The 15,235-nt window shown below is 30.4% G+C and overlaps 2 protein-coding genes across 2 annotated transcripts; both read right to left on the bottom strand.

Moving 5' to 3' along the window:
* Positions 1-115: 115 nt before the first annotated feature.
* Positions 116-5,615, bottom strand: LOC100807753 (hydroxyproline O-galactosyltransferase HPGT1). Its single transcript, XM_003526636.4, has 12 exons — positions 5,390-5,615; positions 5,248-5,311; positions 4,796-4,845; positions 4,450-4,643; positions 3,873-3,936; positions 3,718-3,790; positions 2,861-2,984; positions 1,714-1,801; positions 1,569-1,619; positions 1,031-1,102; positions 842-954; positions 116-649 (listed from the first exon to the last, which is right to left on the bottom strand). The coding sequence occupies exons 1-12, from the start codon at positions 5,503-5,505 to the stop codon at positions 627-629; spliced, it is 1,032 nt and encodes a 343-aa protein (XP_003526684.1). The 5' UTR covers positions 5,506-5,615; the 3' UTR covers positions 116-626.
* Positions 5,616-12,803: 7,188 nt separating this feature from the next.
* On the bottom strand, positions 12,804-14,593 carry LOC100807068 (protein MKS1). Its single transcript, XM_003527924.5, has one exon. It carries the CDS (start codon positions 14,050-14,052, stop codon positions 13,168-13,170), a length of 885 nt encoding a protein of 294 aa, XP_003527972.2. The 5' UTR covers positions 14,053-14,593; the 3' UTR covers positions 12,804-13,167.
* Positions 14,594-15,235: the final 642 nt, after the last annotated feature.

The raw sequence follows: 15,235 nt of genomic DNA, 5'->3' as shown, positions 1-15,235 counted from the left end.
AAAGTTAACATACGAATCGTTGAATAGCTAAATTATATCAAACGATTCTGTCAAAACTATATATCAAATGATGAATTATATGATTCAAATTGCGAATTGTATGAATAAAACATAATTACGACTCAAATTTCCCTGCCTATTTCATATACAAAAACAAAAGTTCCCTTTACTGCAAGAGAGATTGTCGTTCCTATAAATATCACTAGTACATTTTTGGAAGTTCTTCTACTCAGGAGTCATCTTCCCCTACGCTCATGAAATGAAGGAAAGAAACAGAGTATGATAGAAACCAACTTATAGGTGGCCAGCTCTAGTAAAAAAAATAAAAATCCTTATAGGTGACAAGCTGAATTTTTTTATTTGCTGTACGACGTTGCATGCCTATAGTAATAGCTGCTAGTAAACCTTCAACCGCACACCTTGCCACCCGTGCTCATAAGCTAATGAAACTATATTGTTCGATGGACATCAAGTCTATAATCAGAAGCAACTTTTCAACAGACATCTCTATGAATCACTTCGCTTCCAGTAGATATTAAAAAATCTTAGGATGCAAACCTTCTAACAATTGATGACTCCTAAGAATTACGTTTGTCGTCTGCTCACAAGAATGCACTGGAATCAACTCAAACACCGGCACAGATTGCTCCTGAAAAACGTAATCATGTATATCACCTTAAGGTTGCAAAATAAAATTTGACGTATATGTCAACCATTATGCTAAGTAAATTCTGTATTATATACTTTAAGTCAGGCCATCTATTCGATGTCTATAAACTAATGTTGTGAATTTTAAACTAGCATGCATGCACATGCAACACACTCATGGAGAGAGGGAAACCTGTCGACCAAGATGAGCAACAAAACTTGGCCTCATCAACATGCTTCACATCAAGCCCAATAAACCAGGATCCAGCACTCACATCATCGTGGGCATAGGTACGAAGAATAGATCTGTCAAGTCAACAGATTTGAGATTGATGCATAAATGGCAACCAACAGTACAGGTGCAGCTAAGAGTGTATCTGACCTGTTTATTGATATAAATTTAGCCAAAGCTCGTGATATAACATACATTTCTCCCGATGCATGACGAAAGTATCTGTTGAACAGGAAATTTGATCACCATTTCAAGAGGAGATAAATAGATGACATGAAGAAAAATATTTATGATACTTAGTGCACATCAATGCATTCAGAGTTGTGCATCAAAATGCCTAGATACAAGAAATATTCAGCTCGCACATGATAGGGATACAGTCTAGCTATATTCCGCTGGGACTGGATATTTTAGCACTATAATGTATATTCATGTCATATAATGGCTTCTGCCATAAAGATTGTTTTATGAAGCAAAAGTAAAAAACACGTATTGCAGTTTTTCATATGGGATCAACAACTCAGCTGCCGAATACCATGCAAAAAACCTTTGTTTCACCAAAGATCCACTTGTAGCTATTCAAAATGGGTCAATACTGTGTCATACATGACTAATTTATTAGAGTTTGACATGCAGTAAAATTAATGCAGTTGTTCAGTCATATGAAATAATTGTTTGCTTGGCTTACGATTTTTTGTCACCAAATTTCCACCACTCTGGTTCATACCATTTATGGTTCCTGTCATATTTCACAGATACCAGTATGAGAATCATAAAATATTCTCTATAAAGCACATAAAATAAAAACATTTTAAACAACTTAAGGGGCTCACAGCTCAGAGAAAACTTCGCCTGATTTCATGCATCCCATGTAAACACGAGGTTTGTCCAAATGAGTAGCAAGTGTAGCTCCCAAGGCATCTGTGCAGGAAAAAACAAGTCGTGAGACATATATACATCTAAAAATGGGAAAAAATTTCTTTGGAATTTTATTAAATAGGGGGAAAAAGCACAGAATAAAATGTTATCATATAACCATAAAAAGGAAGATGCTTACTTTTCCTTCTTAGAAGATGAGAATATACAAGGATCAATTCCGGGTTAGGAGTTAGGAGACAGTATTCATTTATACAATTTTTTCCCTCCTAATATATGGCCCTTATTCTTGTTGGCGCTTTTATAGGATACTGGAACTTGGTAATTTTGTGGCTTAAGCACTTTGTTGGTGAGTAGTTTCCAGGCAGAGAGACTCTTTCAGCATGAAGATAGTGTTTAAAAAATTGTGATTTTAAGATAGCACAAAAAAGTTATTTCTTTTTTTTAGATCTTCTTTTAAGGATAGTGGTTGTAATTACAAAAAATCATCAGGTTCAATTTTATCCATAAAAATATAAAACCTGATTGCCAATCTTCTCTATTCTATCGCAGTGAGTCTTTTAAGCTAAAAAGTGTAGCTTTAAGAAAAAAAAGTGATAATTTAAGGGCTTCTCCTTTATCCTAAAAGCCCATCCAAACACTCTTAAGTAACTTCACTTTTAAGAAAATGTAGGGTTTAAGTTAAGTTCATGGAAACACTCTTAAGTAACTTCACTCTTAATGTAGGATTTAAGTTAAGTTCATGAAAAACCATTTTTTAATGATAAAAAAGCACTTTCACTTTTAAGAAAAGCCCATCCAGATGGTCTACTGTTACAGGATAAAAATAAATGGTAAAATTATCCACAACTCAATGAAAATGTTATTAAGCACCACCGTATGTTGACAACAGGAAACTCGAGGTCATATGATCATATTCCAATTTGTACCAACTAAATTTTCTAATGCATGGAATGCTTTAACAGAGGAGTTCAATTAAGAGATAAAAGGAATATTACAATAACAATGAAATATTAGATAAATTGCATTTTTAACAATTATCACCTCATCAGCAGTAAAAACAAACAAAAATTTATCACCTCATTCAGTCAAAGAAAAACTAACCAATATTTACATAGACATCATCATTGACTTTTGCATAAAACTCAGCATCCCATTTGTCTGCAGCATGAGCAAAGAACAATTTGACCTTCTTTGGGAATGCATCATTTGTTTCCACATGATTATCCTGTCACCATAACTTTTGAAGGTGAGCAATCAACCTTATACTCTTGAACCTTATTATCCACTCAAAAGAAGCCACAACATACAGAACATACTAACATAGTTATGAGCCCCAAGCATGTTAAGCAACTACAACCACAAATGAATTACTTTTAATCTCATATCTACCTGCTTATCTAGACTACCGTTTGAAAAAACCGTACAGAGTATAGCATGCATATAATATAAGAATTGATGTCAACTCAAGATTGGTGACAACTCAAATATAGATCCATACAGAAGAATAAAATATATGTGATTATAACCATTGTCCATTGGAAGCACACAAAAAAAATTAAAAAAAATGCTCATATGTAAAAAAATACAGAAGTTATTGAAACAGGTTTTTCTTAAACTGCTTGGTCTAACTTTACCAGCACAACTGATGAGTGGTGACAAATTGCTTGCAACAGAATTCTCAGTGGTGAAATTTTCCCCTATTCTATATTTTATGATTTTATCAACTTGCTTGATTCAATTTTTGCATGAGCCTTATTGAATCAAATCTATAAAAATAAACTCTGGAGGCTACATTTCAATTTTCAGAATGAGACGATTCACTAGGATTTTCATAGAAAAGCAAATGCCAAATGATATACCTAGAATGTCCTGTTAAATTTGCAGTTCTATAAGATAATAAGTTTCAAAGCACATGAAGATTGAAGAGATAAAAAAATCCTTAAATTAACTGAACATACGAGAATTAAGAAGTCATTAGTCAGCCTATTCTCATGATCAATGTCTTTATCTTGACTGTCTCCACGATTTTCACTGCAAAAGTGTATGTAATCTATAAGCAATGTTCCAATTGACAAACCCCAACCCCAACAAGTTTAAAAGTAGGAACTTGAACCTTCTACCAATAACAAATCGCACAATGATGCCCTTTCCTTCTTCAATTTTCTTCAAAGATGCACCTATAAAGATAGTAATGTAAAATTTAAACTTCAATCTTAGTGCAGGAAGCTGTAAACTAACTATTAAAGCAAGATACATTTGAAAACAGTTTTTCAATATAGCTAGAAATAATTTTCAGAATCAATGAAATAAATCATTACATGTGATATACTATAAAACATAATAGCATTATAGAGTTTTCTTATGAGTCAGGACTCATTATCAATACCAGATATTAAGGTAAGGGAATACTGACTCTTCTTTCTAGAGTGGAAATGAAGAGAAGAGCCTTCTCCTTAGAGGTAGAAAAATAAAAATTGAAAGCTCCTCTTGTTTCTTTATCTGTACCTTATGTCCTTAACTCATTATCAACAGGTGCTGTGCAGCAGAAGTATAGAGTTCAGGCTTCACATAAATTCTTTACATCAAATTTCATATTTACTGCTATTTTATTCATTTTGAAACCAACACATAGACAAATGTATACTCAAGACAAGTGGCACCAAGGAAGACAAAGCAAAGAATATATTTACCACTCCCCATCCATGCCTTGCGGATTGCATCTCTATTCTTCTGGCGGCCAAACTTTGTCAGTATACCTATCACGACCAACGGCCTTCTCGTCGAGTAAGTTCCATTAGTCTCTATCAAGGGATTTGAAACAAAGCCCTCTTGCCTAGCTCCAGCAAGTTCCGTCTCAAGGGCATCAAGCTTCTTATGTTGTTCCCTACAATCAATCACCATAATTTAATGTCACGGCCACGAAAGAAGTGAACAAACGTTCGAAATCCAAAGGAGATCATCAATAAAATCGAACGGCAATCAAAAACCTTTAGGAGCACATTTAAGGAGCACATTTAAGTATAATTTAATTCATACCTGCAGGCTATGATCTTCAATGTATCATCCACAGATATAGCAGATTGTCCCTGGAATGAAAATCTCGCAGTTAAGCTAGCTAGAACAAGAAGTAGAGACACGTGTCCATCTCCTAATAAATTGAATTATATAATACAGTATTCCACAATTGATCTACCACAAAGAGTGAATCCTAATTCCTTAATAATAAATAAATTAATTAATTAATAATAATACACACGCGATCAACCAGTTCTCAAATTCAGAAAATCGCCAGTGTCAGATCACATTAAATCATGAAAACGCATTAATTGAATCGCGAAAATTAAATCCGGTGCGAGTGATTCGTCCGTGCAGAAATTGCGATAACGACGAAATTGAAATTGAAATTGAAATTGCAGCGAAAGAATTTGAAGGATTGCAACAGATCAGAGAAGAAGAATGTGAGGAGTGAGTGGTGGTGAGTAACTGACCTGGCCGGTGATCCTATCAAGCTCTTTGATGAGATAAACGCGATTCTCTGCGTCCAGCCACAGCCTGAAGAGGAAGAAAGTTGAGAATGATTAAAATAAAGCGCAAGGGAAATTATTTAAGGAGGAGAAAGAGAAGAAGAACCTTCCAGCAACGTAGATAGAAGCGAAAGCAGCGAACATGGAGATGAGGAGCGCGGGAATGCGGGATCGATTATTGCCCATACTGGAGACTCTGTGACTCGATCCTCTGCTCTGCATTTTTTAATTCAATGCAATGCAATCCTATTAACGATGGATGCAAAGCAAAGGAAGAGAAAGAGAAGACACTTTGCTTGTGTGGTTGGTCAAGAAGGTCACCACTCATTCACTCTTTTTCACCTCTCTTAAATATGATAAAAATAATTTATTTTTTTTTGGGTAAAAAAACTAAAGTACCTATTTCTGAAGTAGAAAAGGAGATTTCAAATAATTATACTTAAAAAAGTACCAAACTATTAACTGAATGTAGAAGAAATATGTTAAAAATAATATGATTATTTATAATTTTTATGGTGAAATATGATTAAATATTGCAGTTTATTGAAATTATTTATTTAGAAATTTTCTATAAAGTATATTTCAATGTAATTTGTAAGCTTTTTTTTTTTTTATCTCTTTCAATGATAAAAATCGCCAACTTTTTTAGCAATGTAATTCTTGCTAATAAAATATATAATTAACTGTGTAGGAAAAAATAAAGATAATGCTATTAATTATTTTTGTGAATTTTATTTCAGCTTTGATATATTTTTAATAATTTTCTAATTATGCCAAAAAAATATTATTTTATCTTGTTGTTTTAGGATTTTTTAATTATTTGAAATCTCCTTTTCTACTTCAGAAATAGGTACTTTAGTTTGATTATTGTTTGGATTGGATATTGATCTTATTTCAATTTAGGAAAGTGTTGGTTTAGTTTATTTATTATTTGGATTGGCCTACATGGGGAATTTTTCACCCAAATGATATACATTAATAATTATTTCATGCATGATATAATTTATTGTTCATAAGTGAAAAATTGATTTCCCGTAAATCAAGTTTTTATCCCGATATTTTTTTTTTCATTTTTATGTTAAGAAATTAGTTCATAGGGAGGAAATCAATTTCTTAACGTGTTATATATATTTTTTTGGAATCAACCTTACTAGGGTGAATAATTATGTGTTTTGTTTTTTTAATCCTTTTGTATTTTTTTGTTACAATTTTTTTTAAAAAAATTGAGTTTTTTTATTTAAATATTTTTAGTTTACTAATTTACATATATTAAAAAAAATATATAATTTATCAACACTTATGTCAACTTGAATTTAAAAATACATATTTAAATTAATTAATAGATCAAATTAAACTTTTAAATAGATTAAATCAAAATTATTTTTTTTTATCACGGATTATAGATGAAGCTCAATTCTTACATTGTTTCCTAATTATTAACATATTTTTTTTACATGTTTGTTTTGTTATCATATCATAAATCCGATAAAAGTTATATTTTTTATAATTATTTTTTCTCTCCCTAGATGTCTTAATAACATTGTGAATGTTTATCAAATATTTTTTACTATGAAATGATATTACTTATGATACTTATACATATTAAATGTTTTGAATTACTAAGAAGAGAGTAACATTAAATAAAATTTTAAAGCTCACTTTTTAAATTACAAAAAAAAATAAGTTAATAATAAAAATAATTTTATCTTACTTTCAAAATTTTAATTTAATAAAAAAAATCAGCTTATTAAAATTAAGTGGAAAAAATATAAATGATAATAAAAAGAAAAAGAGTATGTAGCAAACAATCAAAAGAAGATTAAAAATATAACAACAAGTTAAATTTTAGATAAACAAAAACAAAAAAACTCAATAAATAAACATAAAAAAGTTCATTTTTAAATAAAAAACTAAATAAAAACAATTTAAAAAAACAAAAACAAAAAATGTCAAATAAATAAATACAAAAAAAATGAAGAAAAAAAACACATTCTCAATTGTGCTTAAAAAAAGGTATTATTACAACATCGATTCCCCCAAAAATTGATGGACTAAGGCTGGTTCAAAAAAATAAAGGTTAAATTACTCATTTAATTCTTATAGTTTCATTTCATGATTCTTACTTTTTTAGTCTTTATAGTTTGAAAGTGGTCTTTTTATTTCTCATGATTTATATTTTAATTCTCTTTTAATCCTTGTAATTTTTAAAGTGGTCTTTTTAATTCCTATAGTTTCACGATTCTTACTTTTTAGTCTTTATAGTTTCAAATTATATGAACTAAAAGAGAATTAAAATGTAAACTATAGGGATTAAAAAGAACACTTTTAAACTACAGGAACAAAAAGAGAATTAAAATATAAACGGTAGGAATTAAAAAAATTACTTTCAAACTATAAGGACTAAAAATATAAAAATTATGAAACTATAAAGATCAAATGAATAATTTAACCAAAAATAAAATATAACATGGAAAGAAATAGGTCCCATAAAAATGAAAAAAATTAATCTAGAGGCGAGAAATCAATTTCTCACCTATCAACAATTAATTATATTATGCATGTAAATTGTTGGTTTGTATCATTTGGATAAATTTTTATTTTATTTGTATTATTTGAATTAAAAATTCACTATTTGGTTTTTAGATTGAGCTGGTTGCTTTTTAGGTATGTATTTTTTTTATAAGTATCTTTTATTAGAGATAATGATGTTTGACTTGGGTAAAATTGTTATATAAGAAAATTCTTCCTTTAAGTGTTTAACTTAATTACATATTTAAATTCAAATTTAAAATCGCCTATTAAGCTAAAACAATCCCAATAGTTAATTCACTTGCTTGGGGTGGTTTAGATTTACTTAGTTGCTTTGTTTAATGTATTATTTATTATTGTATGTACTTTATATGAAATCCACCGAATAAGAATGGAAACATATTAAATATGAAATTAAATTCGTATATGACATTTAAATACTATTAAAAATTATGTCATTAATACATAAAAGAAGAACATGATATTAATATTTTGACAAGTATGTCATACCTTAAAAAGAACTTTCAAAATATATTTAGTTTTTTTTTCTTGTTTCAAAAAAATCATTCAAAAATTTTTAATTCTTAAAATAAACAAATAGGCCCTTGGGAAATTTCTTGTTGTTTGTTTTAACTCTTATTTTTTTATATTTTTAAAAGGATATTTAAATGAAAAATTATAAGCAAGAGGGGAAGGAAAGGCTTTAAGTAAAGGGTAAATCATAACCTAAAGAGTCCTTTTTGTAGAGAACAAATAGTAGGAAAATGGAGAGGAGTGAGGGAAGATGCGGAATGAAGGGTGTTTGGTATGATGGGAAGAGATAAATAAAAAAGATGTGGATTTCATATGTTTATAATTTTTCATTCGAGTGAAAATTCAATAGTAACAGTACATCTGAGAGACTTTGTTGGTGATTTAATTTATTTTTATTAGTTAAAAATCTCTACAAATTGTTTAATTAAATGCATTTGACAAATGACAAGTATAACAATTTTATTACAATTTAAAATTGACAAAAACACATAATTTTATTTGATTGAAGGCTAGGTAAGCTATTGCATCATAATATACCACCTATGTAGGATCTCAATTAGGTTGGCATCGGATATTATATTGGTTACATGAAGATCAGTCTAAAAATAAAACAACTAAAATTTAAATTTTAGGTCTATAAAAAAATACTATTAGTTTTATAAAATAAAAAGTCTCATCATAAAAAATTCATGTATGTTGACAAAAAGCCTACTAAATCTCTATCACATTTAAAGTAAAATATTTTGGTTAAATTTTACTTTAATCTCATTGGGCATTGGATACTTGGGTCACATACAAAGCACGCACTAATTTTAAAATACATGCTATGCTCAATAGTGGCCCTGACAGGAGTTGAAACCTGGGAAAGTCTAAAAGCATCGCATAAGCAGTAGCCAATAAACTACATGAATCAACATATAATAATTAATGGATTGTTACCTTCAACAATTAATTATATTGTAATTTTTTTATATTCTTTTTCCTATTTCTCTCTTTCTTGCTATATAGCAATACACCCGAGACAAAGTTTTTTTTTGGAGGGGGGGTATAGAAACAAAGAAAGAAAAAGAGAAACTTCATCCCTCTCAGAAAATTAAAGCCACACTTGCAGCATCAACAGTTAGCTGCAAACCAACTTCAGGGGGAGGGTTATCAAAAAACATAAGCTGTAAATTCATAAGCATCTTTCTTGGCTAAGGCATCGTCACATTAATTAGTTGCCCTCTCTATGAGTGTGCTTGATTTGGACATTCCACTGATACTGAAAGCTGCATACTGATGGCAGCAATCAACATGACCATAGATTAGCTCAATATGTTTAACTTCAGGGTGAGTGTCTTTTCATTGTTATGATAATATATACAGATTTAACTATTGAATTAATAAAAATAGGTAACAAGTTATCATTAAAAATACCATTTTTCCAAATTTAGTTGATATTTGGTTCATGTGATTATATTCCAATTATAAGAAATTACTCATATGAGAACACTTCATTATCGTAAAAAATGACAATAGTAAATATTATAGACCATTAAATCTTATTTAAATAGTTAAAATCTAAAAATAAAAACACATATTTTTAATAATCTTGCGATCACTAACTTTTTATTTATTTAGATAATCTATATATAACTGCACATGCTAAATTTATAGTTATCAAATTAATTACTAAATAAAAATTATAGTTTATTTTTATGTATTATTATAGTGTAAAAAAAATTATACTATCACTCAATTAAAAATCATCATCAATATAATTTTTAAAATGTTATTATAAAATTCAATAATCTTATTATATATAATAGTCATTCAATGATCGACGGCATAAAAATATTTACATTGTTAATATATTAATTTAAATTAAATTCTAAAAATTAGTCACATTATATAAAACAAAGTTCTGGAAGTCACTGATCCAGTCAGTTTCTAACTGATGCCAACTAAAATCTCACATTTGTTTTCAATTATTTCCTCTTTCAAGCACTAGCCATTATTATAATGCCAGATTCATCTTGATTTGATGACTTGTGTTTAACTATTTACTAATTAAGCATGCTTTTTTTTTTTTACATCTCTAACTGCTCCCATATCTTGCTGTCAATGAATTATAAAATAATACAGATCTAGACAAATTTTGGTTGAGTTTTGTGTTAAACTTTTGACTTTGCGGTTCCGAATAAGGATAGTGCATGAATATACGTCTCGTACGGGGGAAGGAACACGACATGTTTTTTTTTTTTTTTTCAGATTGAAAGTGCTCGTCATTTTGCATTTCTAGAAGCCGGGTAAGTAAAATACCTCCATTTTTTCCCATGTAAAGTCCGATTCTAAAAGCCAGTCTAATATATGGTTGTGAAACTAATACTCTTTGAAAATTAACTGCTTTAAAAACAAAGTTATAGTTGATAATATTTCAACACCACATGTCGAGAAAGTTATAGCTAAAATTAGAACGGTTTAACTGCAATACCTGAAGACCTATATACAGATGTTAAAGAATTAATAATAAAAAGGTAGAAATGAAAGTTGTTTTCGAGTCTATATATGCCAATTTGATTGATTAGAGGTTTCGGGTGCTTAAAAATTGAAAACGTTCGTAGGGTCAAGGGATCTGTTACATCTGTCACATCTCTGTATACGGGGGCTTCTCCTATATATATGCATGCATGGGGATTTAACAAACAACGTTTTTTTTTCTTTCTCAATTAATTAAGGATCTATGTTTCTTTCTTTTTCCTTTTTTATTTTTTTTTATTTTCAGTGTTCTGAATTGTTAAATGGTTATTGTTATTGTTGTTGAAAAACCTTTGTATTGTGTAACTGGTTCAAAAAAGTAAAAGAGAGAGAGAATATTATTCACTTATTTGGTTTTTGTTCAAGAGAATGGAAGAAAGAGGGAGTCTGCAAAGAGGGGGTCTGAAAAATATATAGTACCATACCTTTACAGATTACAAACAATGTAAAATAAGATCTTAGCCAGGGCAATTTAATTCATAAAGTCCAAAAATATAAATTGTTTTCCTTCTTGTCCATGCAAGTCCGAAGAAACAAAAATATAAGAGTAGGGGATTTTGGCTTCCTTTATTTTCCTTTCCATCTCACTTGATATTTGACCCAAACAAAGTAAAGAAAGTGGAATATTTTTTGGAGGATAAAGAAGGGAGAACACCTTTTTTTTCGCTACAAAGAATTATATAATGTTTAGAAAAATAAATAAAAGACTAAAACAGTAAGTTTATGTTAATCTATCGTTTCTTATTGTAAAAAATCATTAAATTAGATATATTCATTAAAAATAAAATAAAATTTTATCCTCTTTTCTCTATGACTTTAAAAATCAAAGTCACAAATCCTTACGATCACGCATGCATGTAATCATATATATATATATATATATATATATATATATATATATATATATATATATATATATATATAAATACAAAAAAGTATTTTATATATTAATGATTAATTTGTTCATAAAGTTTGCTCCCATTCATATAAATTTTATTTTACAGAAATCAAATTGTTAATATAAACCTTATTTGTTTACACTAACAATAAGCATATAATGAATCGTACAATGAAAACGTGATGCACCAATTAATGGTGTATATTACTTTCATATGCCCATGAAATTGGAAGTTAGTACTGTACTAGACTATTAGTATATGCATAGAAGTATGTGATATTTATAATACTATTAGTTTCATTTCTATTATGAAGAAAGTTTATACCAGCAAGGCTTACACCAAACAAAAATTAGTTTATTCCAACGAGAACAAACATTGTTTTTTGGTACATGGAGATAAAGAAAAAGGAAAAAGAAAGACAAAATACTAAAATCCGTCAAATTTAAACCAACTTCTTATTTATCAAATAGGAGAATACTCCAGAAGAAAAAACACGTTTTTTTTATATATTTTACTTTTGCATTACTTTGCGTTGAGTATTCGAATTTTTTAAGCACATATAATCTTGGATCTCGTCACGAGATTTAGATATGGGTATAAAAAATATTGAAAGAATTCGTTATTTTTATTCCAAAAAATGATATTTTACCTAATTAAGATGATATTCCAAAAGCTAAAAGAATGCAAATCACGTTATTTTACCTATAAAAAAAACAAATGACGTTATTTTTCTTCCTGAGTTTTTTTTTTTGCTTTAAGGGTTAATTACAACACCCCTCCAGTCCAGTCACTCCACTTTTTCAACCGCAATTAATATTGCACAACACATGTATTAATGACTCACCTAATTCTTATTCCAAAAAAAAAAATGACCCACCTATTTAGGCCGGCCATATATATAACTGCAGAATACTGAAATAAAAAATTTAGAAATGTATGGTAGATTGTCATCACTCTAAAAAAAAGTAAGGTAGATGCTTTCAATGATCAAAGGTTGCCAGATTAGCATACATGTGATTATCTGATCATACAAAGAGAATATAAATGGGATTAAATATATTTAGTGCCGACATGCATCAGCAAACTAAACGCAATGTACAATACATGCCAAAGAATGATGTCAACGGCGAAGGCCATAAGAAATTCGAGAGCACAAACATTGCCCTAAAAAAAGAAAGAAAAAAAATTTCCAACAAAGAAGTTTCCAAATTGCAGCTATCTAGAACTATAGTCACCGAAAGAGCAACAAATTCCACTTTTCCCCCTCCTCTCAAACTACACAATATAACTCGACAAACCAATCCTTATCAATCTCCGTTCGAATCCAATTTTTTTATCAGTAAAATAAAAAAACTAATCAAATTCAACAATAAACGCCAAGAATTCGAATTGAAGGTCGAATTTGCTAATCTAAGAAATAGTTGAATAAGTCTATAGAAGGAGTATGCGGTGAAACAAAACTGAAGTTTGAAGAAGGGCTAGGCAAGACGAAAGAACTACCACCCTCCGTAAAATTTCTTCCGCTTTGAAACATAGGACTCAAATCACGAAGGAAGCTAATCATGCTTGGATCCGAAGAAGACGGTGGAGAGAAAAAATTCGAAGGAATGGGAGATAGCGAAGCTGGACCCGGGGACAGAATCCCTTGAAACATATTTTGTTGTGATCTCTCAAGTACACCATCACCTATACTAATCTCTATCCCTTCCACATCGCTTATAATATTGTTCACACTTGGAAGAAGAACATGTTTTTTCCCCATAGGGGACATGGCCTTCTCTATGGTGGCGTAACGCGCCGCCGGCGACACCATTCCGCCGCCGCCGTTGTTGAAAGGGTCGACATGAGTGGTGTTGTTATTGTTGGACATGACCACTTCAGCAGAGGAAGAAGAACTGGACCCAGTGAGGCGTTGGACGAGGTTCATGAAGTCACTTGGGGTGGTGTGAATCACCTTGGGGGACACGGTGTAGATTATTATAGGTTGGCGCGGTGGAGGTTGATGAGGGTGTGAAGGTTGTGGTGCCAACGGTGGTTTCTTGATTTTATGAGAGTCTTTGTTTATTCTGAGAGGTGTAGGGCGTGGACCTTGAAGTTGGAGTTCTCTTCTAGGTGATCTTTCTGTGGGGATGATGTGTGAGAATTGATGATCCATGTTATTGTTGAGGTTAGACTTAGAGGGGAAAGATGGTGGTGGTGATAATAATATTGAGGACTGGACAAGCATAGTTAATTTGGTACTTTGGTTGTAATTTATGCTGGAGGGATAACTATATAAGGGGTGTGACATGGGACATATAAAGAGATCTGGTCAAATGAAAAAGGAGGGATTATTATAATGAAAGATTACAAGTTTTTGGTAAAATTTAATTTGGCTTCTTATGAGGTAAATATTTTTTTTAAGGTTTTTTCATACCTACCGCCGGTTTTCGTGATGTTGTGGTTGTCTGAACGCGTCTGGGGAGAGTTGGAAAAGGTCCTGGCCCCTTCTCCTTATTCTCCTCTTCCTCATGTTAGCATGTGATGACGTGGGATGCAAGTGGATAAGTGTTGACAACTTGACAATGGCCCATGTATGTATGTTGTGTGTGGTTTGTATTAGTGTCATTCAATGTGGGTTAAGACTTTTAGAGTGCAAGAGGCTTATGCAGTGAATCTAACGGGAAAGCCATCCCTTGAACCACTAGATTTCTTTCTTCCTTTGGTGGACATTAATAAGTGATTGTATAATTGGGTTGGTTTGATGGTTAATTTAGGTTATTAATGATTTGTCCTTATTTACACATGTGCCATTTGTATGATTTGTCAATATTTAGTAATGAAAATGAGATTAATGGGCATCCATCAATTACTGAACTTATGAGGGAGGATGTGTATAATTTTCACAAAACAATTTTGGAGGGAAAATACAATTTGGGAGGGAAAAGAGAGTTTTAATTGTGTTAAAGTTTCAAATTAAAAATTAATCTCATGATAGATTAAAATGACTAATCCTTGTGAAAATATCTTATAGTTCTTAGAAATTATTAACTAGACGAGAATTATCACATGTCCATGATGTTAACCAATTTTTATATCATATGTATTTAAGTTTTTTGATTTTTTAAAAAATAATAATACTTGATTATTTATTATGAGAAGATTAGTGGAGAGTGAGGACTATAATAATTTCATACGTACCATCTTATAATAATTTCTCAGAAGTCTCACTGTGGACACAAAACCCTAACCATCGTGGTTAAAGAAAGTATTTAACAATTTGTTACACTTTCTATTTTATGAGTTCATATATTATGCTTATGCAACATCATTTTTATCATTTTTTTTTCATAATTTTATTAATTTCAGTTATTTATTTTACATTTTTAATTTCCTGGTTGTTACCTTGTTTTTTTATGGACTAGTTGGTGAGGGAGGGAGAAGGTTACAATGTTTAATTTGTGGATGGACTTGGTGGCATGGCGAGCTGAATG

The sequence above is a fragment of the Glycine max genome, chromosome 6 (genome assembly GCF_000004515.6).
Source record: "Glycine max cultivar Williams 82 chromosome 6, Glycine_max_v4.0, whole genome shotgun sequence".
In the NCBI taxonomy this organism is placed as follows: Eukaryota; Viridiplantae; Streptophyta; class Magnoliopsida; order Fabales; family Fabaceae; genus Glycine; species Glycine max.
This window is presented reverse-complemented; position numbering and strand designations above follow the sequence as displayed.